The 21,847-nt window shown below is 40.8% G+C and overlaps 1 protein-coding gene across 1 annotated transcript in view; it reads right to left on the bottom strand.

Moving 5' to 3' along the window:
• Window positions 1-21,847, bottom strand: part of uba7 (ubiquitin-like modifier activating enzyme 7) — a 99,842-nt gene that overhangs the window by 45,292 nt on the left and 32,703 nt on the right. Inside the window, exons 17-21 of the mRNA XM_034166346.1 lie at window positions 12,749-12,823; window positions 9,322-9,523; window positions 9,141-9,232; window positions 2,188-2,280; window positions 1,506-1,697 (exon numbers count right to left, since the gene is read on the bottom strand). Coding sequence (XP_034022237.1) covers window positions 1,506-1,697; window positions 2,188-2,280; window positions 9,141-9,232; window positions 9,322-9,523; window positions 12,749-12,823 — 654 coding nt within the window. The remainder of the gene's footprint in view (window positions 1-1,505; window positions 1,698-2,187; window positions 2,281-9,140; window positions 9,233-9,321; window positions 9,524-12,748; window positions 12,824-21,847) is intronic.

Genomic DNA, 21,847 nt, shown 5'->3' with positions numbered 1-21,847 from the left:
GAATTCAGAGTTTGGGGGTCATCTCACAAACTGTCTGCGGCCCTTGGACCCAAAAAGGACCCATTTTGATGGTTGTTTTCCGTTTTCTTCCACGCGTCTGTTTTTTTTTGTCCATTTTAAAGCATTGGAGATCATTGTAGATAAACAGCCTATAATTTTTTGCACCTGTGTATAGGTTTTCCCCTCTCCGATCAACTTTTTAATCAAACTATGCTGTTCTTCTGAACAATGTCTTGAACGTCCCATTTCCCTCAGGCTTTCAAAGAGAAAAGCATGATCAACAGGTGCTGTCTTCATCCTTAAATAGGGGACACCTGATTCACACCCGTTTGTTCCACAAAATTGACAAACTCACTGACTGAATGCCACACTACTATTATTGTGAACACCCCCTTTTCTACTTTTTTTTTTTACTAATAGCCCAATTTCATAGCCTTAAGACTGTGCATATCATGAATGCTTGGTCTTGTTGGATTTGTGAGAATCTACTGAATCTACTGGTACCTTGTTTCCCATGTAACAATAAGAAATATACTCAAAACCTGGATTAATCTTTTTAGTCACATAGCACTAGTATTATTCTGAACACTACTGTACAAAAGGGTGGCTGTATCTGATGAATACAATATTGGCCGTGCACTCGTGCATCTGCCCATCTCCTTTTCAGATAGAATTCTGCACAGAATATGTGCATGCTTAGGCAACATCTAATGCCAAAGTTTAACCCAGAAGAGTCAAAACATATAAATCTATGCCAATATAATAAGAATTGGCCCATTCAATTACAAAATACAGAGAAAAGTAAAATCAAATCATGTCACCAATTGTGGCCATCTTGATAAATGGCGGCCATGTTGAATTTGCGGGTTGCTGCCATTCTTTAAAGAATACACAAACAAAACATGATGCTTGTTTGACAATCTGAACATTTTTTGTTATCTGCCCTACAATTTAATAAAAAATCATGAAGCATTTTTTAAACTTAAAGAAAATCATGCTTGAATATTTTGTGTTAACAAAATTGAAATGATTTAAACCAATCTGAAAACTATGAGCTAGAATAAGTCACCAAACCTTTAAATTAACCTTGTGTGACTTCATGAACCGGTTATATCCTCAAACACTAAGGTGGAATTTGACCTAATGAGACTCTGTCCTGAACAAATAAAGAACTTTCTTTTTGCTTTGGATTATAGTCGCCTTCATATATTTAATGAAATTAATTTGTGCAAACACATGTGGCCCTGTTCATGTGTGCGTCCTATCACACTTTGGAAACCCGCGTGGCTTTTACTGAGCAGATAAAGCTTCGACTTACTCACGAGACATTGAAAGAGAGGAGCAGTGTCGCACTGTGAGAGAGGAAGGGTGCGAATTTACAAAAGACAAAACAGACTCAGGTCTTATATCATGTGAGTGACAGCCACACACATCTCAAATCTGAACGCAACACAATCGCTGAGAGGAGCTAAAAGCAATCACAGATGGGCTGAAGTGTTACTCACTGTGAACTGCTTGGCTGGACTCGGCCGGGACATCACGAAGTGCTGGACGGCGACGTTAAGGTAAGCTGTGCAGTAGGAGCTGATCTTCTTGTGACCTTGGATTAGTTTGTACATTTCCAGGCACATCAGTCCAGCCACTACAGATGTGGTGGTCGCGATAGCTGGGATGATCCTCCCAGCAATGCGTTTACTCTGTGGAGAAGAGACGACAAAGCGTACTTTGTAAAAGGATGGTGAGGTCTGTGTGGTATACTCTACTGACTGTGTGCTTTTTGCATCTGAAACAGTTTAAATGAGAGTAACGGTGAAGATATTTAATGACAAACAAGATGGAACATGTGGAAATCTGCACCATTACACACAGCTAAGCCCACTGAATCCCACTGCTCCACTTCACCAAACAACACCCCCATCTGTCTGTGCACGGCTCAGGTGTCAGCTCCCAGGCGACAGGTAAAGTGCTGTGATTACTTCTGCTCCACGAACAAAAGGTGAGCCGGCTGCTAGTGTGGCTTTAGGGCAGGTGTGTGCAGACACAAATTAAGACCTCAGCCCCCAGAGAGGCACCTACTTTCTTGTTTTTTACCCCCCTCCTTTTATCCCCCCGCTCCAGCCTCATCCCCTCCAATTTCCTTGATTTCATTTAGACTTTAGAGAGATTTCATTTGATGAAAATACTGACCTGGTGGTGGTCGACAGCAGGGATGTCGTAGTTCTCCGCTCTCAGGTTTGAAGCTGCGACGATGAAGTCTATGTGGAAGTTAGTATCATCATCCTGCGTCAGAAGGGATTTTAAACCAACAGCATGAGTCCAACACAGTCGTGATAACGCATTTTGATGCACAGCAAATAACAGTAAAAGCTTTTTTTCAGGTTTGGGGGTGTGACGGATCAGCGGTCGCAGCACCGGTGTCGCCGATCAAATGGTTCCCCCCGAAAAATCGATCCCCCAGCCTTCATTGCACATGCATCATTTCAGAGCATCAGCAGCAATTCAACGATTATCACCTCATTTCTGCTTCAAACTGCACTCCAGCATTCATGTATCTCAGCAACAGATATCTGAAGCTTTTGTACAACAATCATTTCCACATAAATTCAACATTATTTCATAATAAAAGACGGGGGAAGTGATCAGAACGCCACAGCTCTGATCACTTCCGTGAAGGGAGATGATGTTCTAGTGATTAAGCGTTGGGCTTCAGACCAGAGGATCCTCGGTTCAACTCCCAGCCTGACCGGAAAATCACTAAGGGCTCTTGGGCAAGGTCCTTAATCCCCTAGTTGCTCCCACTATGTAGCTGGAGCCTTATATGGCAGCAGCCTGACATTGTGGTGAATGTGAGACATTTGATGTGCAAAGCGCTTTGAGTGTCTGATGCAGATGGAAAAGCGCAACATAAATGCAGTCCATTTACCATTCACAGCAGCATGTCAAGTCTGACTCTCTGAGTCTGATTCTCTACATCCAAAGCGATCAAAGGGAATAATATGATTATTAACCATCAGATGACAAAGTAAAACCTCTTAAATCATTCTGAAGTCAGTTTTAAACAGAAACGAGGTGAATCGGTGAATCACTGCTGACGCTCCGAAATGACGCATGCGCAGTGAAGGCAAGGGAACCGTGTTTTAGGGGGGGCCGTTCTATCTGTGACACCAGCCTTCTGTGCAGAAGGTTGGGATTGGCACCCTCAGCCCCCCTGGTGCCCACCCAGCAGTAAAAGGAGCAGGTATATGACAGCGAGGAAACGGTACTGGCTATTCTACCAAAACATCCAGTGGTCCCCCACCCCCCGAAACAACATGTGGCCAGCAAAGTTTTTTTTATAGCCATTAAGAAAATTTTTGTCACCGAAAGGCTCCACCCTGATACTCGGGCCGGTACGTAGGGCTTCACCAAGTCATGAACAACTTTGTAGGTTAGCAGCAAAACCTTAAAGTCTGCTTTCACAGAGAAAGGAAGCCAGTGAAGAGATGTCAGAATGGGGGTAATATGATCAAACTTTCTGCTTCATGTCAAAAGTCTGGCAGCAGCATTCTGAACCAGCTGGAGACCCCTAATGCTGGACTGCGGTAACCCTGAAAACAGGACATTATAATAATCCAATCTAGAAGAAACAAAAGCATGAATCAGGGTCTCAGCATCAGCCATAGAACCATATTATTTTTCATAAGTGAAGTCTACATCACAAAGCATTCAGAAAGAAAAATGCAATGATTATGATTTTTTAACCTGATGACAGTAATTTTTTTCTCAGCACTGAATGATTCCAAAAAATTTTTCCCCTTGACTTGATCTAGAAAACATTATGCCACCAATGACACAAAAACATATTTACTATGTTTTACATAGCGAGGATGTTCAGCTGTTGAACTAATTTGTTTTTGTGTGTCTTTAATGTGTTCATTTTCACCAAGTAAGAAAGCGAGATAAACATCCTCAACGTACGGTGACTCCATCATTTTTGCCCGAGGGTTGTAATGTGATGCACAGCTTTGAGCGACGGAGGCTTTGTTGGCGAGTAATTTAAATCACCCGGACACATGATTTGCTCACCCCATCAGAATGCAGCCAAAATCAGATTCTGCTGTGATCGATGTGCCCAGTGAGCTCATGCCTTTACCGCGGCAGTGCTACAAAAGCTCGGATGGCGAGTGTCACTCAGTCGTGACTTTAGGCGCCGTGAAGAAGTGCCGAAATGGCAACCTGATGCTTTGAAATCCCGCCTACACGCATTACGTCGCTCCGCAGCACGACCAAGGCATACAGGGATAAAAATGAAAAGAAGGGGAGAACCTCATTCTTATTCACAGCGACATTTGATATCTAGCCGACTACAATTCCATCACTTCTGAGTCACAAAATGCTTTACTAGAATCCTATTCAGGCTGTGTGATAATGAATTTCCATAACCTTTACAAATATTCATCTTACACAATTTTGTTATGAAATAAAACACCTAAAATATCCTGCTTATAGTTCTCTTTGGAGCTTCATGCTGGAAGCCCATGTTTTCATCTGTCCATTGCTGCATCCATAGCACCACAAAACCACCTCAGGTCCTGAATGGCAACCATCCAGGCAGACAACCAGTCCAGCCACACCTTTCGAAAGTAACCATCTATCTTCTGCAGCCGGGTAGAACATGGGTATCCCCTCTTGTGTGCTCAACATCATGCCATAAGTCCAAAATGTCATCGGTGATGTTCCCTCACAATGATTAGATTAGATCAGACAGAACTTTATTCATCCCTTGGGAAGACTCCCTCAGGGAAACTGAGGTTCCAGCAGCATTGTATAGCAGCACACAGGGTAATAAGCACACAAGAGTATCAAAAGTGAAAGTAAAAAAACATTTTGCAAATATGAATATAAATACCAGAAAGACTGCTCACTGGCTACTACGGTTCCTCTCCTTCCCATCCTCTGTCTTCCTGTTACTCCTCCTCCTGTTACTCCTATGAAAGTGATACTCTCCAAATTTGAGTCTTCCTAAGAAACTGCTCATTTCACAAAAGGTTATTCCAGGGATGCCCAAGGATCTGCCCAAGAGACCAAATACAGAAGACATCCAGTTGTCACCTTAAGTCACTGGTTACTGCCCAAGTCTCACAACCATACAGTAAGACGGGTAGCACCAGGACCATAAAGACTTGGACCTTTGCTCTCTTGCAAAAACATCAGTGTCACTGCAACCCTCTGCCCAGTGACCTCATGAATCCATAAGCTCTTCCAAGGCATCTCCTGATCTTAAAGGCAGAGGCTCCAGAGACATGAACGACACTGCCATGATAACATTCAGTTATGGCAGTCTTTTTTGCTGCATACAGATGCACTTTCAGAAAGTAATTCAAAGTCTGGATCTTAGTCTTAGATCCAGGACAATCGCACACCCAGACACTCCAATTCCTCACTTAGTTGAGCTTCGTTTCTCAAGGTGAGTAAACCTTTCCTCATCAGCAAAGGCATGTTCCACAACCCAACCCAATACCCGTTCTGTGCAAGCATTAAACAGTGTAGGAGCCAGAACACATCTCTGACAAAAGCCAGATTTCACGATGAAAAATTTTGGGTTTCTGCCCCCTCACTGCACACAGCACTCACAGTACATGGGTGTGGACTGACTATGAAATGAAAGCACTATTAAATATGAGAGATGAAACTGTTGCTCAATCATGAAATCCCTTTTCTCTGTAACATCACAAATTCAGCTGCTTTTCCAACCCAAAGCTGGATGAACTTATACTTAAAGAACCTTGCTGTGTCTGAACTTACCATCTTTGTGAATAAATCCCCGCTTGATCTCTCACTGCACTTGCAGTAAGAAGAAAGAGTTGGAAAATTCTGACTTTTTCCATCATCTTTCATTGGACTGTGTGGCACACAGCCAAAGGCAACAGAGAAACTTCATTCTCTGATTGAAAAGTGCAGAACATCTGGTTTTCCATCTTCTGCACACTGTCAATGTGTGAATGTGGTAAAAAAAAAAGGGACAAAGCTAAAATGGTAAAAATGAGACTGTGCTTAGACATTGGACATTATAATGCAGAATGATTTGTGACTGTACACCAACAGTGTAACGCTTTCTTTATATGCAAAAATAGACTGGACCAGATATGTACCGGCCTGGGCTCTGCGTTCTCAGGGTGCAGGACTACTTTGTGTCCCTAGGGTGAATAAAAAGTCTGCGGGTCACAGAGCTTTCTCTTATCGTGCCCCTGTTCTGTGGAATGATCTCCCTGCATCAATAAAACAGTCAGATTCTGTGGAGACTTTCAAGTCCAGACTTAAGATGCACTTATTTTGTCTTTCGTATGGCTAGCATACTGGCATAGTATGTTACTATGCTTTTTACTCTTTTAATTCATTTTATTAGGAAACAGAGCATGCCATGGCCTCAACTTTATCTAAATTCTGAGTCTTTTAGTGAAGCCTTGCATGCATTTATCCCTTCCAGACTGGATTATTGTAATGCTTTATTTTCTGGTCTGCCGCAGTCCAGCATTAGGGGTCTTCAATTAGTACAGAATGCTGCTGCCAGACTTTTGAAACAAAGTAAAAAGTATGACCACATTACACCCATTTTGGCATCTCCTCACTGGCTTCTGGTTTCTGCCAGATTGGATTTTAAAGTCCTGTTGCTGGTCTATAAAATTGTTCATGGACTGGCTCCGTCCTATCTGGCGGCCTTGATTAAGTCCTACGTACCAGCTCGGCCCTTGTGTTCACAGGGCTTCTGTGTGTCTCAAGGGTGAATATAAAGTCTGTGGGGTATAGAGCCTTCTCCTACCGTGGTCCAACTCTCTGGAATGATGTACTGGCAGTAATAAGGCAGTTTGACACGGTGGAGACTTTTAAATCAAGACTGAAGACCCACTTTTTTAGACTGTCTTATCAATAATTTATTGTTTTTATGTTTGCCTTGTAATTTCTTTTTATTCTACTGGGTTTTACCTTTTTTATTGTGCCCTTTTTGATTTTAATTTACTTTGTGTTGTTATGAATTGTGTGTTATGTGAAGCACCTTGGGGCGACTCTGTCATGAGATGGCGCTATATAAATTAATAAATTGAAATTGAAATTGAAGCTTAGGGCTAGTGGCCGGCAACCAGCTTAGTATTTCTTCTGTTTTTCTTGTTGCTTAATGCTGAAATTATACTGTATTTGTTGTCTTTCTGATGCCTGATTCAGTTTTTTCTCTCTATTTGAGGTGCGGCTCCATCCAGAGATGGGTGTGGTGTCTGTTTCTGTATCCTTCCTGTCCTGTGCACCAGCAACATTTCCTGTAAATTCATTTTGTGAATTGTTTTGTAATTTGTGTTGGTAGCATGACCTAAGCAGTGTATCACCCCTTTGAGTCTGGTCTGCTTGAGGTTTCTTCCTCAAATCATCACAGGGAGTTTTTCTTACCACTGTTGCCTGTGTGCTTGCTCTAGGGGTTGGTAAGGTTAAACCTTACTTGTGTGAAGTGCCTTGTGGCAACTTTTTGTGATTTGGCTCTATATAAAGGAAAATAAGTTGAAAATTCACCCATCTACAAATGGATACTAGACTTGGTTTGAGAAGTAATCTCTAATGGACTGCCATCCTGTCCATAGGGTTTGGTAGTCTTTTGCGTTGTTCGGATTGCCAGTTCAAATCAGTTTTATTGCATATCTGCTTCAAATCTCATCTCACTGACTGACTGCCCACATTATGTAGCACATGTGACGAGATCCAATCTGTGTGTCTGTGTAGCAATCTTCGATTTCCGTCTTATCCCCAACAGTTGGTACATTAATGACAGCATCCAGCGGGTCATGTGAGTGGAGTGGGAGTGGCATACAAAAAAAAAAAAAAAAAAAGAAAACTGGAGCGTCTCTTAATCCAATGTCACATACCGGACTGGTACCGGAACCACTCACTACTCATTTGATCCATGATTCACCCAGCATGCATCCCTGTATTATTAGGGCTGAAACACATGGCAAGCAAGTGTGACACATGATGCATGTAGTAGCTGAAGGCAGCTTTCACATTGCTGCTCAGTCTTTCCACATCATTTGTCTTTGATAATAACTTTATTCCACACTCTGTATCTTCCAAGACCATTTTTTGGATCTTGGATTTTCCAAATTAGTTTGGGCTTTTGTGTGTGTGTGTGTGTATGTGCACCACCCAGCTCACTGAGATGAACACTGGCTGTCACTCATTAACAGAGCCCTGTAAGCACACCTCACGTCAAATATTTTGTTTTCTTTGTTTGCGTGAGTGCTGAGCGATTTTATTGGAGTGGGGTGAAAATCGACCGGAATGAGACATGATATTTTGGCAGAGTGGTCTGTAGTGGCTGTGAGTTGTGCAGCGGGAGGACAGAACAGATCCCTCCACTCTGTGCTCAATATTACGTGGCCAATCTAAGTGCTCAGTCCAAAACAGATTTGCAAACGTGAGTTGAAATGTAGTTCAAACCACTTATGAAAGAGGCTTTGAAAAAGTTGAATTTTAAAATTCAGACTTGCAACAAGAGATCAGATCCAAATCAGATATGCACATAAATCAGATTTTTTACTATCCGTCACAACAAAGCCTTTGACACAGTCACAGGCAGGATGAAAGCACACAGGAACATCAATGTGAATCCAATCCTAATAACAGTGGTTTAATTCTCACAAAAAAAGCTTTAATGAAAAGAAAAAAAAAAAAACCTGTTCTACATGAGCTGGGGTGATTTTTTTTTTATGCTATATACTGTATGTTTTAGGCCCAAGGCATTAATGCAGCGAACACAGAACACAAGTGAGTTCTGAAAGCTTCCTACGTTTAGTTGAGTCAGCTGGACTTCTCATTTATCTGGGAAACATTTCACCGCTCATGAGTGAAAGTCCAGTTTCCTCAAGTAAACCACGGGAAGTTTCTGATCTTCACCTGGATGACTGAGAACATACACAGAGACAAGCAAACTTTGTTTCATGCGTCTGTTGAGAAACGGCACAGATTTGGTTCACTGAAACCCAACGTTGGAGAAAAAGAAACACTCTAAGGGTGCCTACAGATTTGCGATAAGCTTCCTGCTACGATGCTGTCGCCACTCTGTCTGTAGCTTCTGCAGTGCACGGAGTAGGAAATGTGTCACTGCAGTGCTGTCTTACCTTCTCAAACTCAATGGGGTGCATCTGCTTGGCTGAGTTTTTGAGTGAGGGAGAGGACAGCTTTTCTTCTAAATCCTTCAGCTGGGCTTTTTCTGGTCAGCAGAAAAACAAAGTAAAGAAAACTCAAACTGGATGTAGGTCGGACAACAACGTAATACACCAGTAATGCAAAATACCTCACCGGCATCATCACTTCCCTTTTCTTTGTCCTCCTGCATCTCCTCATCAGTGACATGAATCTTCACAAAGGACTTGGGAGTGAAAGCAGGAACATGAACTTCCTCTAAGACTCTTTGGATGGAAACAACGTCTCTTGTCCCGCTGATCCCGTGGATTTGTCCGTAGAGATTAGCTGCTGCCACTATGTAGTCCATGTGGGTGTTCTAAAACACAGCACCCGAATATACAATGGAGACCATACGTTTACATACATCTTGGCTAAACACTTTCAAACTCAGTTTTCCCAACCGCACCCTGTAAACCCAAATAAGTTATAAAACCTAAATAAATAATTAAGGCAACTGATAGTGGTAAAATTTTTTTAAGTTGATTAACTTAGAAGTTAACGTTTCTCAGAGTTTAAATATATTAAGTCTGTGCTACATGTATCTTTTGATTACAGTCAAATTAATGTTTTAATAAAAGTCAAATATTTTCACTTGTCTTATTGGATTAAGGTCACAGAATTAAAATAACTCCATAAAGACACTTTTTAAAAGATGATAAATCAACTCAATATTTAGTTTTGTTTGTAAAAACTAAGTTCTTTAGGTTTCTCCCTTTTTACACTCGGGGTCATCACAGTAGATCCGATATGGATGTCCATGGTGATTTGGCAAGTTTTACACTGGCTGCCCTTCCTGACAAAAGTCCAGATTACATGGAAAATGGGCACAGATGGAACCTTCTACTTTGGGAGCAAGCAAACCAGATACTTGGCCACCATAGTGCTCTGTTGGCTTTTTTGTGGTCTCTGTAACTGAACTAAAGCCAAATGCTTTGACTTATGACACTCAAAATCACGTGACACAACACTTGAAAACTCTGTGCCAATTCAATGCCTCAGGTACACTGAGTACAGCTAACTTAAAATTAAAACAACTTGGGTAAATACCTTCTTCCATTATGTTCAATGCTACCAAATTCTAGTTGGGAGTGCAGATCAAGGTTTGAATCTGACCCATTAATCACATCCATCAAACAAATCTCTCCTGCTCAAGCCATTTGGTAGGTTCATGAATATTTTAATGCAAACATTTTGACCTGAAGGCAAAGGAAGACAGTGTAAACATAATTTCACATAAGCATGTCAAGCATTGTGGTTCAGTTGGTAGAGCAGTTTGCAAACTAGAACGTCAGTGGATCAATACCCAAAAGCATCATAGTATGAAATTCTTCAACTTTTTAAGTTGATTTAAAACAGATAAGCGAAAATTGATGGGTAAACCACCTGAGGCAACTCAACTTCAACTACAGAAAGCATTTTCATCAAAACGTTTGAGTAGAATGAACTTTTCAGGTTTGATAACTAATGCAAAGGCATTGCATAATGCATGGAATTAAGCTTGAGGGCTCAAAGCCAGTTGGACCACGGATCATACAGTGTATCTGGAAAGTATTCAACAGCACTTCACTTTTTCCACATTTTGTTATGTTACAGCCTTATTCCAAAATGGAGTAAATACATTTTTTCCCTCAAACTTCTATTCAGAACACCACAAAATGACAAGTTTTTTTTTCCAGCTTTATCAAAAATAAAAAAACTAAGAAATCACATGTACATACGTATTCACACCCTTTGCTTAATACTGTGTTGATGTACCTTTGGCAGCAATTTACAGCCTCAAGTCTTCTTCAATATGATGCCACAAGCTTGGTGCACCTATCTTTGGGCAGTTTTGTTCATTCCTCTTTGCAGCACCTCTCAAGCTCCATCAGGTTGGATGGGGAGCGTTGGTGCACAGCCAATTTCAGATCTCTTCAGATATGTTCAAATGGATTCAGGTCTGGGCTCTGGCTGGACTACTCAAGGACATTCACAGAGTTGTCCTGAAACCACTCCTTTGATAGCTTGGCTGTGTCCTTAGGGTCATTGTCCTGCTGAAAGATGAACCTTCACCCCAGTCTGAGGTCAAGAGCGCTCTGGACCAGGTTTTCATCCAGGATGTCTCTGTACATTGCTGTATTCATCTTTCCTTCAATCCTGACTAGTCTCCCAGTTCCTGCCATTGAAAAACATCCCCACAGCATGATGCTGCCACCACCATGCCTCACTGTAGGGATGGTGCCGGTTTCCTCCAAACATGACGCCTGCCATACACACCAATCTTTGTCTAATCAGACCAGAGAATTTTGTTTCTCATGGTCTGAGAGTCCTTCAGGTGCCTTTTGGCAAACTCCAGGTGGGCTGCCATGTGCCTTTTACATAGGAGTGGCTTCCATCTGGCCACTCTACCATACATGCCTGATTGGCGGATTGATGCAGAGATGGCTGTTGTTCTGGAAAGTTCTCTTCTCTCCACAGAGGAATGCTGGAGCTCTGACAGTGACCACTGGGTTCTTGGTCACCTCCCTGAATAAGGCCCTTCTCCCCCGATTGCTCAGTTTAGACAGGCAGCCAGCTCTAGGAAGAGTCCTGGTGGATCCAAACTTCCTCTATTTAGGGATGATGGAGGCCACCGTGCTCATTGGGATGGTAAAAGCAGCAGAAATGTTTCTGTACCCTTCCCCAGATTTGTGCCTTGGGACAATCCTGTCTCAAAGGTCTACAGACAATTCCTTTGACTTCATGCTTGGTTTGTGCTCTGATATGCACTGTCAACTGCAGGGCCTTATTTGTAGACAGGTGTGTGTCTTTCCAAATCATGTCCAATCAACTGAATTTACCCAGGTGGACACCAATTAAGCTGTAGAAACATCTCAAGGATGATCAGTGTAAACAGGATGCACGTGAGCTCAATTCTGAGCTTCACTGTAAAGGATGTGAATACTTATGTAATTTCTTTTTTTTTTTAATTTTCAATAAATTTGCAAAAATCTAAAAAAACAAAAAACAAAAACATAAAAACAAAACTTTTTCACATTATCATTATGGGGTATTGTGTGTAGAATTTTGACAAAAAAATAATTTAATCCATTTTGGAATAAGGCTGTAATATAACAAAATGTGGAAAAAGTGACGTGTTATGAATACTTTCCAAATGCACCGTATATGGGCTGCACATGGTTTTTTTTTTTTGTCAGCACCACCACATCCAACCCATAGTCTCACGAGAGTGCAAGTTACTGCATCAAAATGAAAGCTCCTGAGGAACTGTCTACTTGCACATAGTGGGACAAAACTTTTTAATGTTAGTCCATGTGAGATTACATAGCAGATAACAATCCATCTGTCTGTCTTTATCATTAAAGTGACATTTACAGCTGTGATAACTATCAGGTTTATTATCTGAGTAACAAAAAGTCACTATCTGACAAGATAAAGAAAGAATGTCAGCCATCCTCAACAAATATTTTGAATTTCTCACTCTTTCGCTACTTTTTGAGTGCCCATGTTCAGATTATGATTTAAAGAGTTAGGCGCCTTGACTGGAATACAGATTACTCACATTATTAGGGTCAAAGGTCAGTGGGTGAGGGCATTTCTTGGACCCGGACCAGAAGTGAAGGCCAGAGCTTGTTAACTAAAGAGAAGAATAAAAAAGCTTAAAAACAAAAGATGCTCCAAAACTGCAACATTTTTTCTAGCATTTCTCCCAATTTCACTTTATTTGTTTATTTTAAACAAAAACTTTACTTACCATATTTTCTAGAGTATAAGTTGTGTTTTTTGTTAAATTATTCATTTGGTAGGTTTTGGGACTCATACCCCAGTACAACTTATAAAAAAGAAAAAAAAGGATCCATTTATTACACTATGTAACAAATTTTTAATTTTGTTTTGTTCCTGGGTACACAGTGTGTTTTCCTAACTTCTTATGCCTTAAATAAATAGAAAATAGCTGTTATTCCACAGAAACTTTGCTTCTGTGATCAGGACAGTGATATTTTGAAATTTGTCTGTTTTCAAGACTATTCTCGATTTGCCTTCACTACTACCGAGTAGTCTTCTAGAATATTTTTGAACTGCCAGAACTGTCCAGAATTTTCTAGAAGTTTCCAGAATTAACTAGAAATTTCAAGAAACTTTTAGAACTTTCTAGAACATTAAAAAAAATTAAATCAAAGTTTGTGCTGAATGTAGTCATTTTTCCATAGACTTTAGACATAAGCAGTTGAAATATAACACTTAGAAGCCAGGAACAAAAACTGTGTTACATAGTGTTATCAATAACTATTTATATTGGGCTTTCCCCAGAACCAAAGCAATAAACAAAATAAACTTCAATCATAAAAGAATAAATATACCAATATTAAAAGTACACTTCAACAATGCCCAAAAATCCCAATTTAAAGAGCTGATAATACAGAAAATATGCACAATGCTCTGGAATATACGGCAACTGGAGCCTTGGAAAGGCCATAGAGAGACAAGTCCCTTTCACATCAGGCCAATGTAGAGTTGCGTAATGGGGCGTACAGACTACGCTGAGGTTATGCAGCCCTACATGGCAATACACTGAGGGATGCAAAGGGGTCTGTCAAATGGACATGTTTAATTTTTCATGGACATTCAGCGTAGAGCACGGCGTTCAGTGCTCTACATAAGTCTATGCAACACTGCGCTACTGCATGCCAAGCCTCCGCAATTGTACGCTACCCTATGCAAATCCGGCAAAAATCCTTTTAGGTTTTTTTTTTTTAATCAGTACATACCTGCATTGCTAGATTTCATTCATCCCACTAGACTCTGCTGAACTTTGCTGGCAGTGAAGCTTCAAAACCACAGAAGAAGAAGAGGTGAGCCCAAACTGCAGAAGAGGTGGGCCAAAGCCCCCCGACACACAACATACGCAGCCATTCCTGCATAACAGATACGCAACATAACGTAACTGTACCCAGGCCCGGTGCGAAAGGGGTTTAAGAGGCTATGTGTATAACTGTATAATCGATTGTTATACAGTTTATTTACATTTAGTGAGTGAAGTCTCCATGCGACCAATCACTAATGACATTTTCTCCTGTTCAGTGGCGACAAGACATGTTTTCAGATTGCTCCATAAATAACATTATACAGCCAGCTAGCCCATGACGGCGTCTGAATTCTGAATCAATATTACATCAAATTAATTTAGTTTTTGTTCAAACCAAAAAGATGGACCATTCAGCAGCTTGTATATAATTTGATGATGAAATATTCCCTCAACCCTTCTGCTGGCACAGCAGACGGTCCACATCACTGCTATCAGACAGCAACACTAATATAGTTATCAGCTGTGTGTCAACTACACACTTTGTATGTCTGAAAAAGGAACAAAAGGCCTGAGATCTTTGATGCTGCCAAATGGTCCACATGCTGGGAAAGAGAGCGCCTCCGACTGGCGGCGCTACTCTTCACAGTGGGAAGCCTTAAAGTCTACAAACTGTCCAAGAACAAAGTATCAGCTCAGCAGAATGTAGAATGTAGATTCTATTCTTCTGGTGTAGACGAAGCCGAGCTGTTACATTATCAAGTGCAGCATTTATACCAAAGGTTCCAATGACAGACTGAAGAGTTGATTCTTTTCTTGCTGAATAACAAATTTATATTAACTTACATTTCATTAAAACAAATTAATGGCAGTTTTCCACGTTATGGTCCCTGTTGTTTTCCTCTACAACAGGGCTGAATGTACTTTATTATTTAGAATTTATTAGACAAGCAGCTTGTTCCTTAAAGAAAATGTCAAACAAACTGACAAATTACCATAAATTTTCATGAAGCTACTGCTGCCGAAAATTGTGTCATCTTTTGTCTGTGGTATATAAAAACATTAGTTACAACATTTACAAAATTTAACTGAGAAAAAGCTTTTGGTTGCATTTACTAACTTAATCAAATAGTCCAGCCATCCCAAAATTTAAGAACAGCACAGTTGTATTTTTTTTCATTTATTCAGTCATTTTCTGCCTCTCATTTGAGTTTGAGTCGCGGTGACAGTAGACCAAAGCAGCTCATCCCACATTTCCCTCTCGGACAAGTCCTGTAACTTTTCCTGGGGAATCCTGAGGCGTTCCCAAGACAGCTGGGAAATATGGTATAAACCCTCTAGCATATGCTGGGTCTTCCCAAGGGTTTAATAAATATTGTAAATACTAAAAACATGTGTTGTTATCATTTAAGACATGAACAGTGAAAACTAAACATAATAAAATAATAAAAACTGCACTTTCCGACAAAAGTAGACGAAATGGGAAAACTGTCAAAATCGGGTGTCGACGAAATGAGAAGTTACCCTTCCCGAGACCTCTTCCCAGTGAGACATACCTGGAAGACCTCCCTAGGGAGATGACCAGGGGCATCCTCAAACCACCTCAGCTTCCTCTTTCAATGCAATATTTTAGCTTGTCACCCTGTCCCGAAGTGTAAGGCCAGATACCCAACTGGATTAATCTCATTTCTACCACTTGTATCCGCGACTTTGTTCTTTCGGTCCATAGGTGAGGACAGTAGCGTTAATCGACTGGTAAATCAAAAGTCTCGCCTTCTGGTTTAGCTCTTTCTTCACCACAAAGAAATTTATTCAAATTTACTCCCACTAGTGAACATGACCCTGAGATACCCGTTTCGAATTATTAATATCTTCTGGGGCCCATCCAGATCTTTAATCTCAATTCTGATTGACACAAACATGAAGTGTTTCCATATGTATTATGTTAAAATCAGATAAATAAATAATAATAATATATTATTTAAATCCCAGGACTGTTTTATTACTCTTGATTTCATTTTAAAAATAATCAAATATTTTAGGCAGTTTAATACTTTAGTAAAGATATTTTTTTATTCCTAAAGACAGAATGGTATCAGTCATCATCATTATGTCTCATACGTGCAAAATGTGCTTTTATCTTCTTTTTTGCTTTCATGCTTTGCTATGATTTCTTGCTAAGTCTGAAAATTCTATGACAGCGCATGTAGAAATTATAAAGTTATAAGGAAGTTATAAGAATTCAGCCTGAAACAGTTCGTTTTATATGTACATCACAGAAGTCCATAATGTGCAGCAGATAACTGAAAAAAAAAAAAAAATCGTTCAAATGGTGATGCAAGCACCAAAAGTGGCACAAATATCCCTTGCTCTTTTAAAAAGGCCGAGTGTCCACTTGAATATTCAATAGGCGAACAGGTAGGGGGCAATTGAAGAGTTACACAGGAGTCAAAATTTAAAAGTGCTCCAATTATATTAAGAACTATACCATATTATTTGTCTGATCATAAAGATTCCTAAAAGGTATAGTTTGGACTATCTATGACTGAATTCTATGGAGTTATAGGGTAAAATAGCAAAAATGGTGACAAAGGTCAGTTTCAATTTGTACAGTGGTGAAACATTAAAGTTACTCCAATTTTGGTAAGAAGTGATGAAAATCATTGGCTGAGCTAACAGGATTAATAAGTGGAATAATTTTGACCGTGTTGAATGTTTGGTGTCCACAGTAATGGTCAAACGATGTTGACATCGACTGGATTCCATGGCATATAACATGTTAAATCAAATGAATTTTATTTATATAGCGCCAAATCACAACAAATAGTTGCCCCAAGGCGCTTTATACTGTAAGGCAAAAGCCATAAAAGCAGGAAATTAGAGGTCATCCATGTCTTTATGTCTGAAAGATATTCCTGCAGTTTAACTAACTGGTGTGTGTCCTCTGGCTTCATGGATAGATAAAGCTCGGTATCATCTGCGTAACAATGAAAATTTAAGCAATGCTTTCTAATAATACTGCCTAAGGGAAGCATGTATAAAGTGAATAAAATCAGTCCTAGCACAGAACCTTGTGGAACTCCATAATTAACCTTAGTCCGTGAAGAAGACTTCCCATTTACATGAACCAATAATAATCTATTAGATAAATATGATTCAAACCACTGCAGCGCAGTGCCTTTAATACCTATGGCGTTACAGGGTAATATGATAGCTAAGCATGATAGATGGTGCAAACTATTCCTTTTTACAACTCTATTTGCTCAATCAACATTGCCATCATGTTTGACCAAAACTGGAGCAACCTTAACCTTTGACCCCTGTACAAACTGATTTTTGCTAGTTTTTACCCTATAACTCCATAAAATGCAGCCATAGATAGTCCAAACTATACCTTTTTAAAATCTTTACAATCAGACAAATAATATGGAATACCCTTCAATATGACTGGAGCATTTTTAAATTTTGACCCCTGTGCAATTCTTCAAATGACCCCTCCCTGGCCGCCTATTGAAAATCCACATGGACACTCTGCTTTTTCAAAAGAGTAATGCCTCGCAAAAGTGTAATTCCTTGTATGTGAGAACTTACTTGGCAACAAATTCTATTCTGATCTAAGGAGTATTTGTGCCAAATTTGGTGCTTGCATCACCATTTTCTCTGTAAATATTCTATTATCTGTTGCATTAATGTCAACTCCTGCATTCCCAGCAAGCCACTCTGTGTATTATATGACACACACAGCCATGATCCATGTAGAAAGAAACTCTCTTTGAAGTAGAGGCATTGTGACAAGCAGCAGCTCTTTCATTTAAAGAAACAGTCACAAAATGCAAAAAATTTCCACTGTCACAGGTTTGGTACTCCAAACCAGAACTTGTGGTTCAACAGTATTTCTACTTTCAGTTCCAGTTTTATTTTCTGGTATCTGTACAAGATATTCAAGCACACCTGCCTTCACACCCAAGAACTCACTCATCAACAATATCCTCGCTCGGCGAATACTCACTGAACACAAACACAAATATCAGCAATGCTTCTTGGTAGCCTGTGTTGATGTTCATTAAGCATTTGAGTTGGATGACCAGTCTGCTCTCTGGGACATCCTGACAACAGTTAGGATGTCACAGCTCAACATAACAGCCAGTCTACACATAGGTACTTTGAGTCCTATACACAACAGGGACAGAATCTTTGACTTTTTCTCAGTGAATACTGGCATCTGTGTTCTGGCTCCTATGCTTTTCAATGCTTGCAAAGACTGGGTATTGGATAGGGTTCTGGAAACCAATGACTAGGTGACTTTATCAGTAAGGAAAAGATTACTGACTTTTCCTTCACAGACCATACTAGATTAGAGATTAGATTAGGTACAACTTTATTGATCTCTTGGGAAGATTCCCTCAGGGAAACTGAGGTTCCAGCAGCATTGCATAGCAGCACAAAGGGTAAGAAGCACACAGAGTATCAAAAGAGAAAGTAAAAAAAAAAAAAAAAAAAAAAAAACAGTTTGCAAATATAAATATAAATACACAAATATAAATACCAGACATACTGATCAATACTGGTTTACTAGCTACTACTGTTCCTCTCCTTCCCGTCCCCTGTCTTCCTGTTACTCCTTCTCCCCCTGAATGAGAAGTTGTACAGTCTGATGGACTGATGGACAAAGGAGTTTGTCAATCTGTTGATCCTGCACTTGGGAAGGAGCAGTCTGTGGCTGAAGAGCCTCCTCTGGTTGCTGATGACTGTGACTACTGTGGTCTTTGCAGAATCAGTGGATGTTCTGATTGCAGCAACTTGAGAAGCTGAGTGAGGAGTCAGACGGTCTGTATATACCTGGGTGGTTACCATTCAGGAATCAAGGCGGTTTCAAGCATTAGCATGGCACCAGCCTGTGCTCCCAGATCTAATCTGCTCAAGTTGAAGTATTTACCAGACCACAGGGGCACGGCCACTGCACTGGTGATTGCAAGTGCTTGGAACATATCCTCATTTATATAACGCATGAATAGATCCTTGTCATTTGATTGGTGGTTTGTATGTCACGTGATACTGATCATTCATCTCATTTGGCATTGTGCTCCATTTACTGTGCAATTTTGGTTCCATTTAGCCTGAAAATTTCAGTGCACGCTGTGACCACCATGCGCGTACACTAGCAGCGACGGCGCTTAACAGATTATTGATGCTGCTCAGTCTTCTAATACAGAAGGAAAAACAAATCCAGTAAGCCATAAGGAGGCATTTGCAATATGTGCTGGGACGTATCTAGCTAAAGTAGAACTGCTGTTGGATGAAGAGCTCAACAAATTTCTGTTGTGAATTTTCGCTGGACAGAGAAAAGCAGATGGCAATCAAGTGCACAAAGAAGTCAGTGCACGGCATCTGCTATGGACCACATCCTCAATGTTGCTTTTAAACGGTCTCAATGGTTCTTGGACCAGTGAGACATCGGCATCAATTTGACCAGTTAACGTTCAGCCTCGGCTCGTGTGTCATATATCACACTGACAAAGTGAGGAACGTTGGGATAATTTTTATCCTACATTGTCCTTTGACCTCCGCATTAGAAATATTACTAGGACTGCTTTTTTCCACCTGCGAAATATAGCGAAGATTCGTCCCATCCTGTCTATGGCTGATGCAGAGACCCTGATCCATGCATTTATCTCTTCTAGATTGGACTACTGCAATGTTCTATTTTCTGGTTTACCGCAGTCCAGCATTAGGGCTCTCCAATTGGTTCAAAATGCTGCAGCCAGACTTTTGACACGAAGCAGAAAGTTTGACCACATTACACCCATTTTGGCATCCCTTCACTGGCTTCCTGTCCCAGTGAGATCAGATTTTAAGGTTCTGCTACTAGTCTATAAAATTGTTCACGGACTGGCACTTCCCTACCTAGCTGACCTAATTTAACCTTATGTACCGGCCCGGGCTTTGCGTTCTCAGGGTGCAGGACTACTTTGTGTTCCTAGGGTGAATAAGAAGTCTGCAAGTCATAGAGCTTTCTCTTATCGTGCCCCTGTTCTGTGGAATGATCTCCCTGTGCCAATTAAACAGTCAGATGCTGTGGAGACGTTCAAGTCCAGACTTAAGACGCACTTATTTTCACTGTCATATGGCTAACATACTGGTATAGTTTTGTTTTACGCTTTTTACTCTTAATTCATTTCATTAGGAAACGGAGCGTGCTGCGGCCTCACCGTTACCTAAATTCTGGGTCTTTTAGTGAAGTTTAGGGCTAGTGGCCGGCGATCACCTTAGTATTTCTTCTGTTTTCTTGTTGTTTAATGCTGGCAAATTATACAGTATTTGTTGTCTTTCTGATGGCTGATTCTGTTTTTTCTCTCTGTTTAAAGTAGACCTGCATTGAAATAAATGTGGTCAGATTTCAGAAAGAAATAGCTGATATGTATTTATAAGACCCTTGTGAATGCAGTAAAGTAAATCTGTAAGCCCAAATTTGTAATTCATTGGAGAAATCTTCGTTTAAAAATGACAAATTTGCAGCTAAAATTTAGCCCTCTGTGAAAACAGTTTGTACAGCCGTATCATTTCCATGACGTCAGGGACAAGACGACGCGCTCCCGCCTTCAGTCCGATCCCGCATTGAGATTGATTTTATCTGTTAGTAATGTTACTTATACATGTCCTGGTTTCAACATCCAAAAGTAAGCTGCAATGAATGTGAGATACAGATCTGTGTGCTCAGATCAGCAACGACATCGACAGCGGGCGCCGTTCTTCCTCTCCCGCTCTCTGCCTCCGCTGCGCTTATTAAGTCTGCGGGCTCGTTAACGAGCTCCTTAACCGCCGACGCGGGCCACTCACACCGCCAGTGTCTGCTTTGCAGCCGGTGTTGTGCCAGATTCAGCGCACAACACCGGCATCACCTCTCTGTCTACTGAATGGAGCTGCAGCACACTTGGCACAAGTCCTGAGATTACGCTCGCTGTTTTAATGCGAAGCGGCCGGTACACCTGTTGCTGCAAGGACAGACTTCTTGCGGCAAAATCCACAGCACCGCACGTCTCGGCAATCGGAGCCCCAGAGCTCCATGGACGCTGAGAGAGGTTTATATATTTTAATGACTGGGATTCTTTGCGGGTCTCGCCTCCATATCCCGCGATGGTACCGGAGGCGAAAGACAGTAGATTTTCATTGCGACACCACTCAATCAAACGGGCGTATGAAAAAGTCCCCCAAAATAATTTTCAAGCACAAATAAATGTGTACTCACCAAACGTGCCGCAAGACAATATGAAGTTTTTTAAAAAGTAGATCCTTCCGTATAAGACAAGAAAAAGGTGCAGATGCAAACTGACGTAAATCCACAAATTACAGTTGGCGCGCAATGCATGCTGGGAGAGAGGGTCTTCTCTGTGACGTCTCGGCAGCGTCCATGATGAGAGGGACAGTTTTGCGGAGGGCTAAATGTTAGCTGTAAATTTGTCATTTTTAAATGAAGATTTCTCTGTTGAATGAGAGATCTGGGCTTCCAGATTTACTTTACTACATTCAGAAGGATCTTATGTGTAAATGTAAGTCATTTTTTGGTCCAAAGATCTGACTGCATTTATTTCAATGCAGGTCTACTTTAAGGTGCAGCTCCATCCAGAAATGGGAGTTGTATTTCTGCTGGCGACCCTCCTGTAATGTGCACCAACAGCATTTCCTGTGTATTCGTTTTGTGAATTGTTCTGTAATTTGTGTCTGTAGCATGGCCCAAGCAGATGGTCACCCCATTGAGTCTGGTCTGCTTGAGGTTTCTTCCTCAGAGGGAGTTTTTCCTTACCACTGTTACTCTGGGGGTTGGTAAGGTTAGACCTTACCTGTGTGAAGCGCCTTGAG

The sequence above is a fragment of the Thalassophryne amazonica genome, chromosome 3 (assembly GCF_902500255.1).
Source record: "Thalassophryne amazonica chromosome 3, fThaAma1.1, whole genome shotgun sequence".
In the NCBI taxonomy this organism is placed as follows: Eukaryota; Metazoa; Chordata; class Actinopteri; order Batrachoidiformes; family Batrachoididae; genus Thalassophryne; species Thalassophryne amazonica.
Note: the sequence above shows the minus strand (reverse complement) of the source record. Positions and strands in the feature narration are given on the sequence as shown.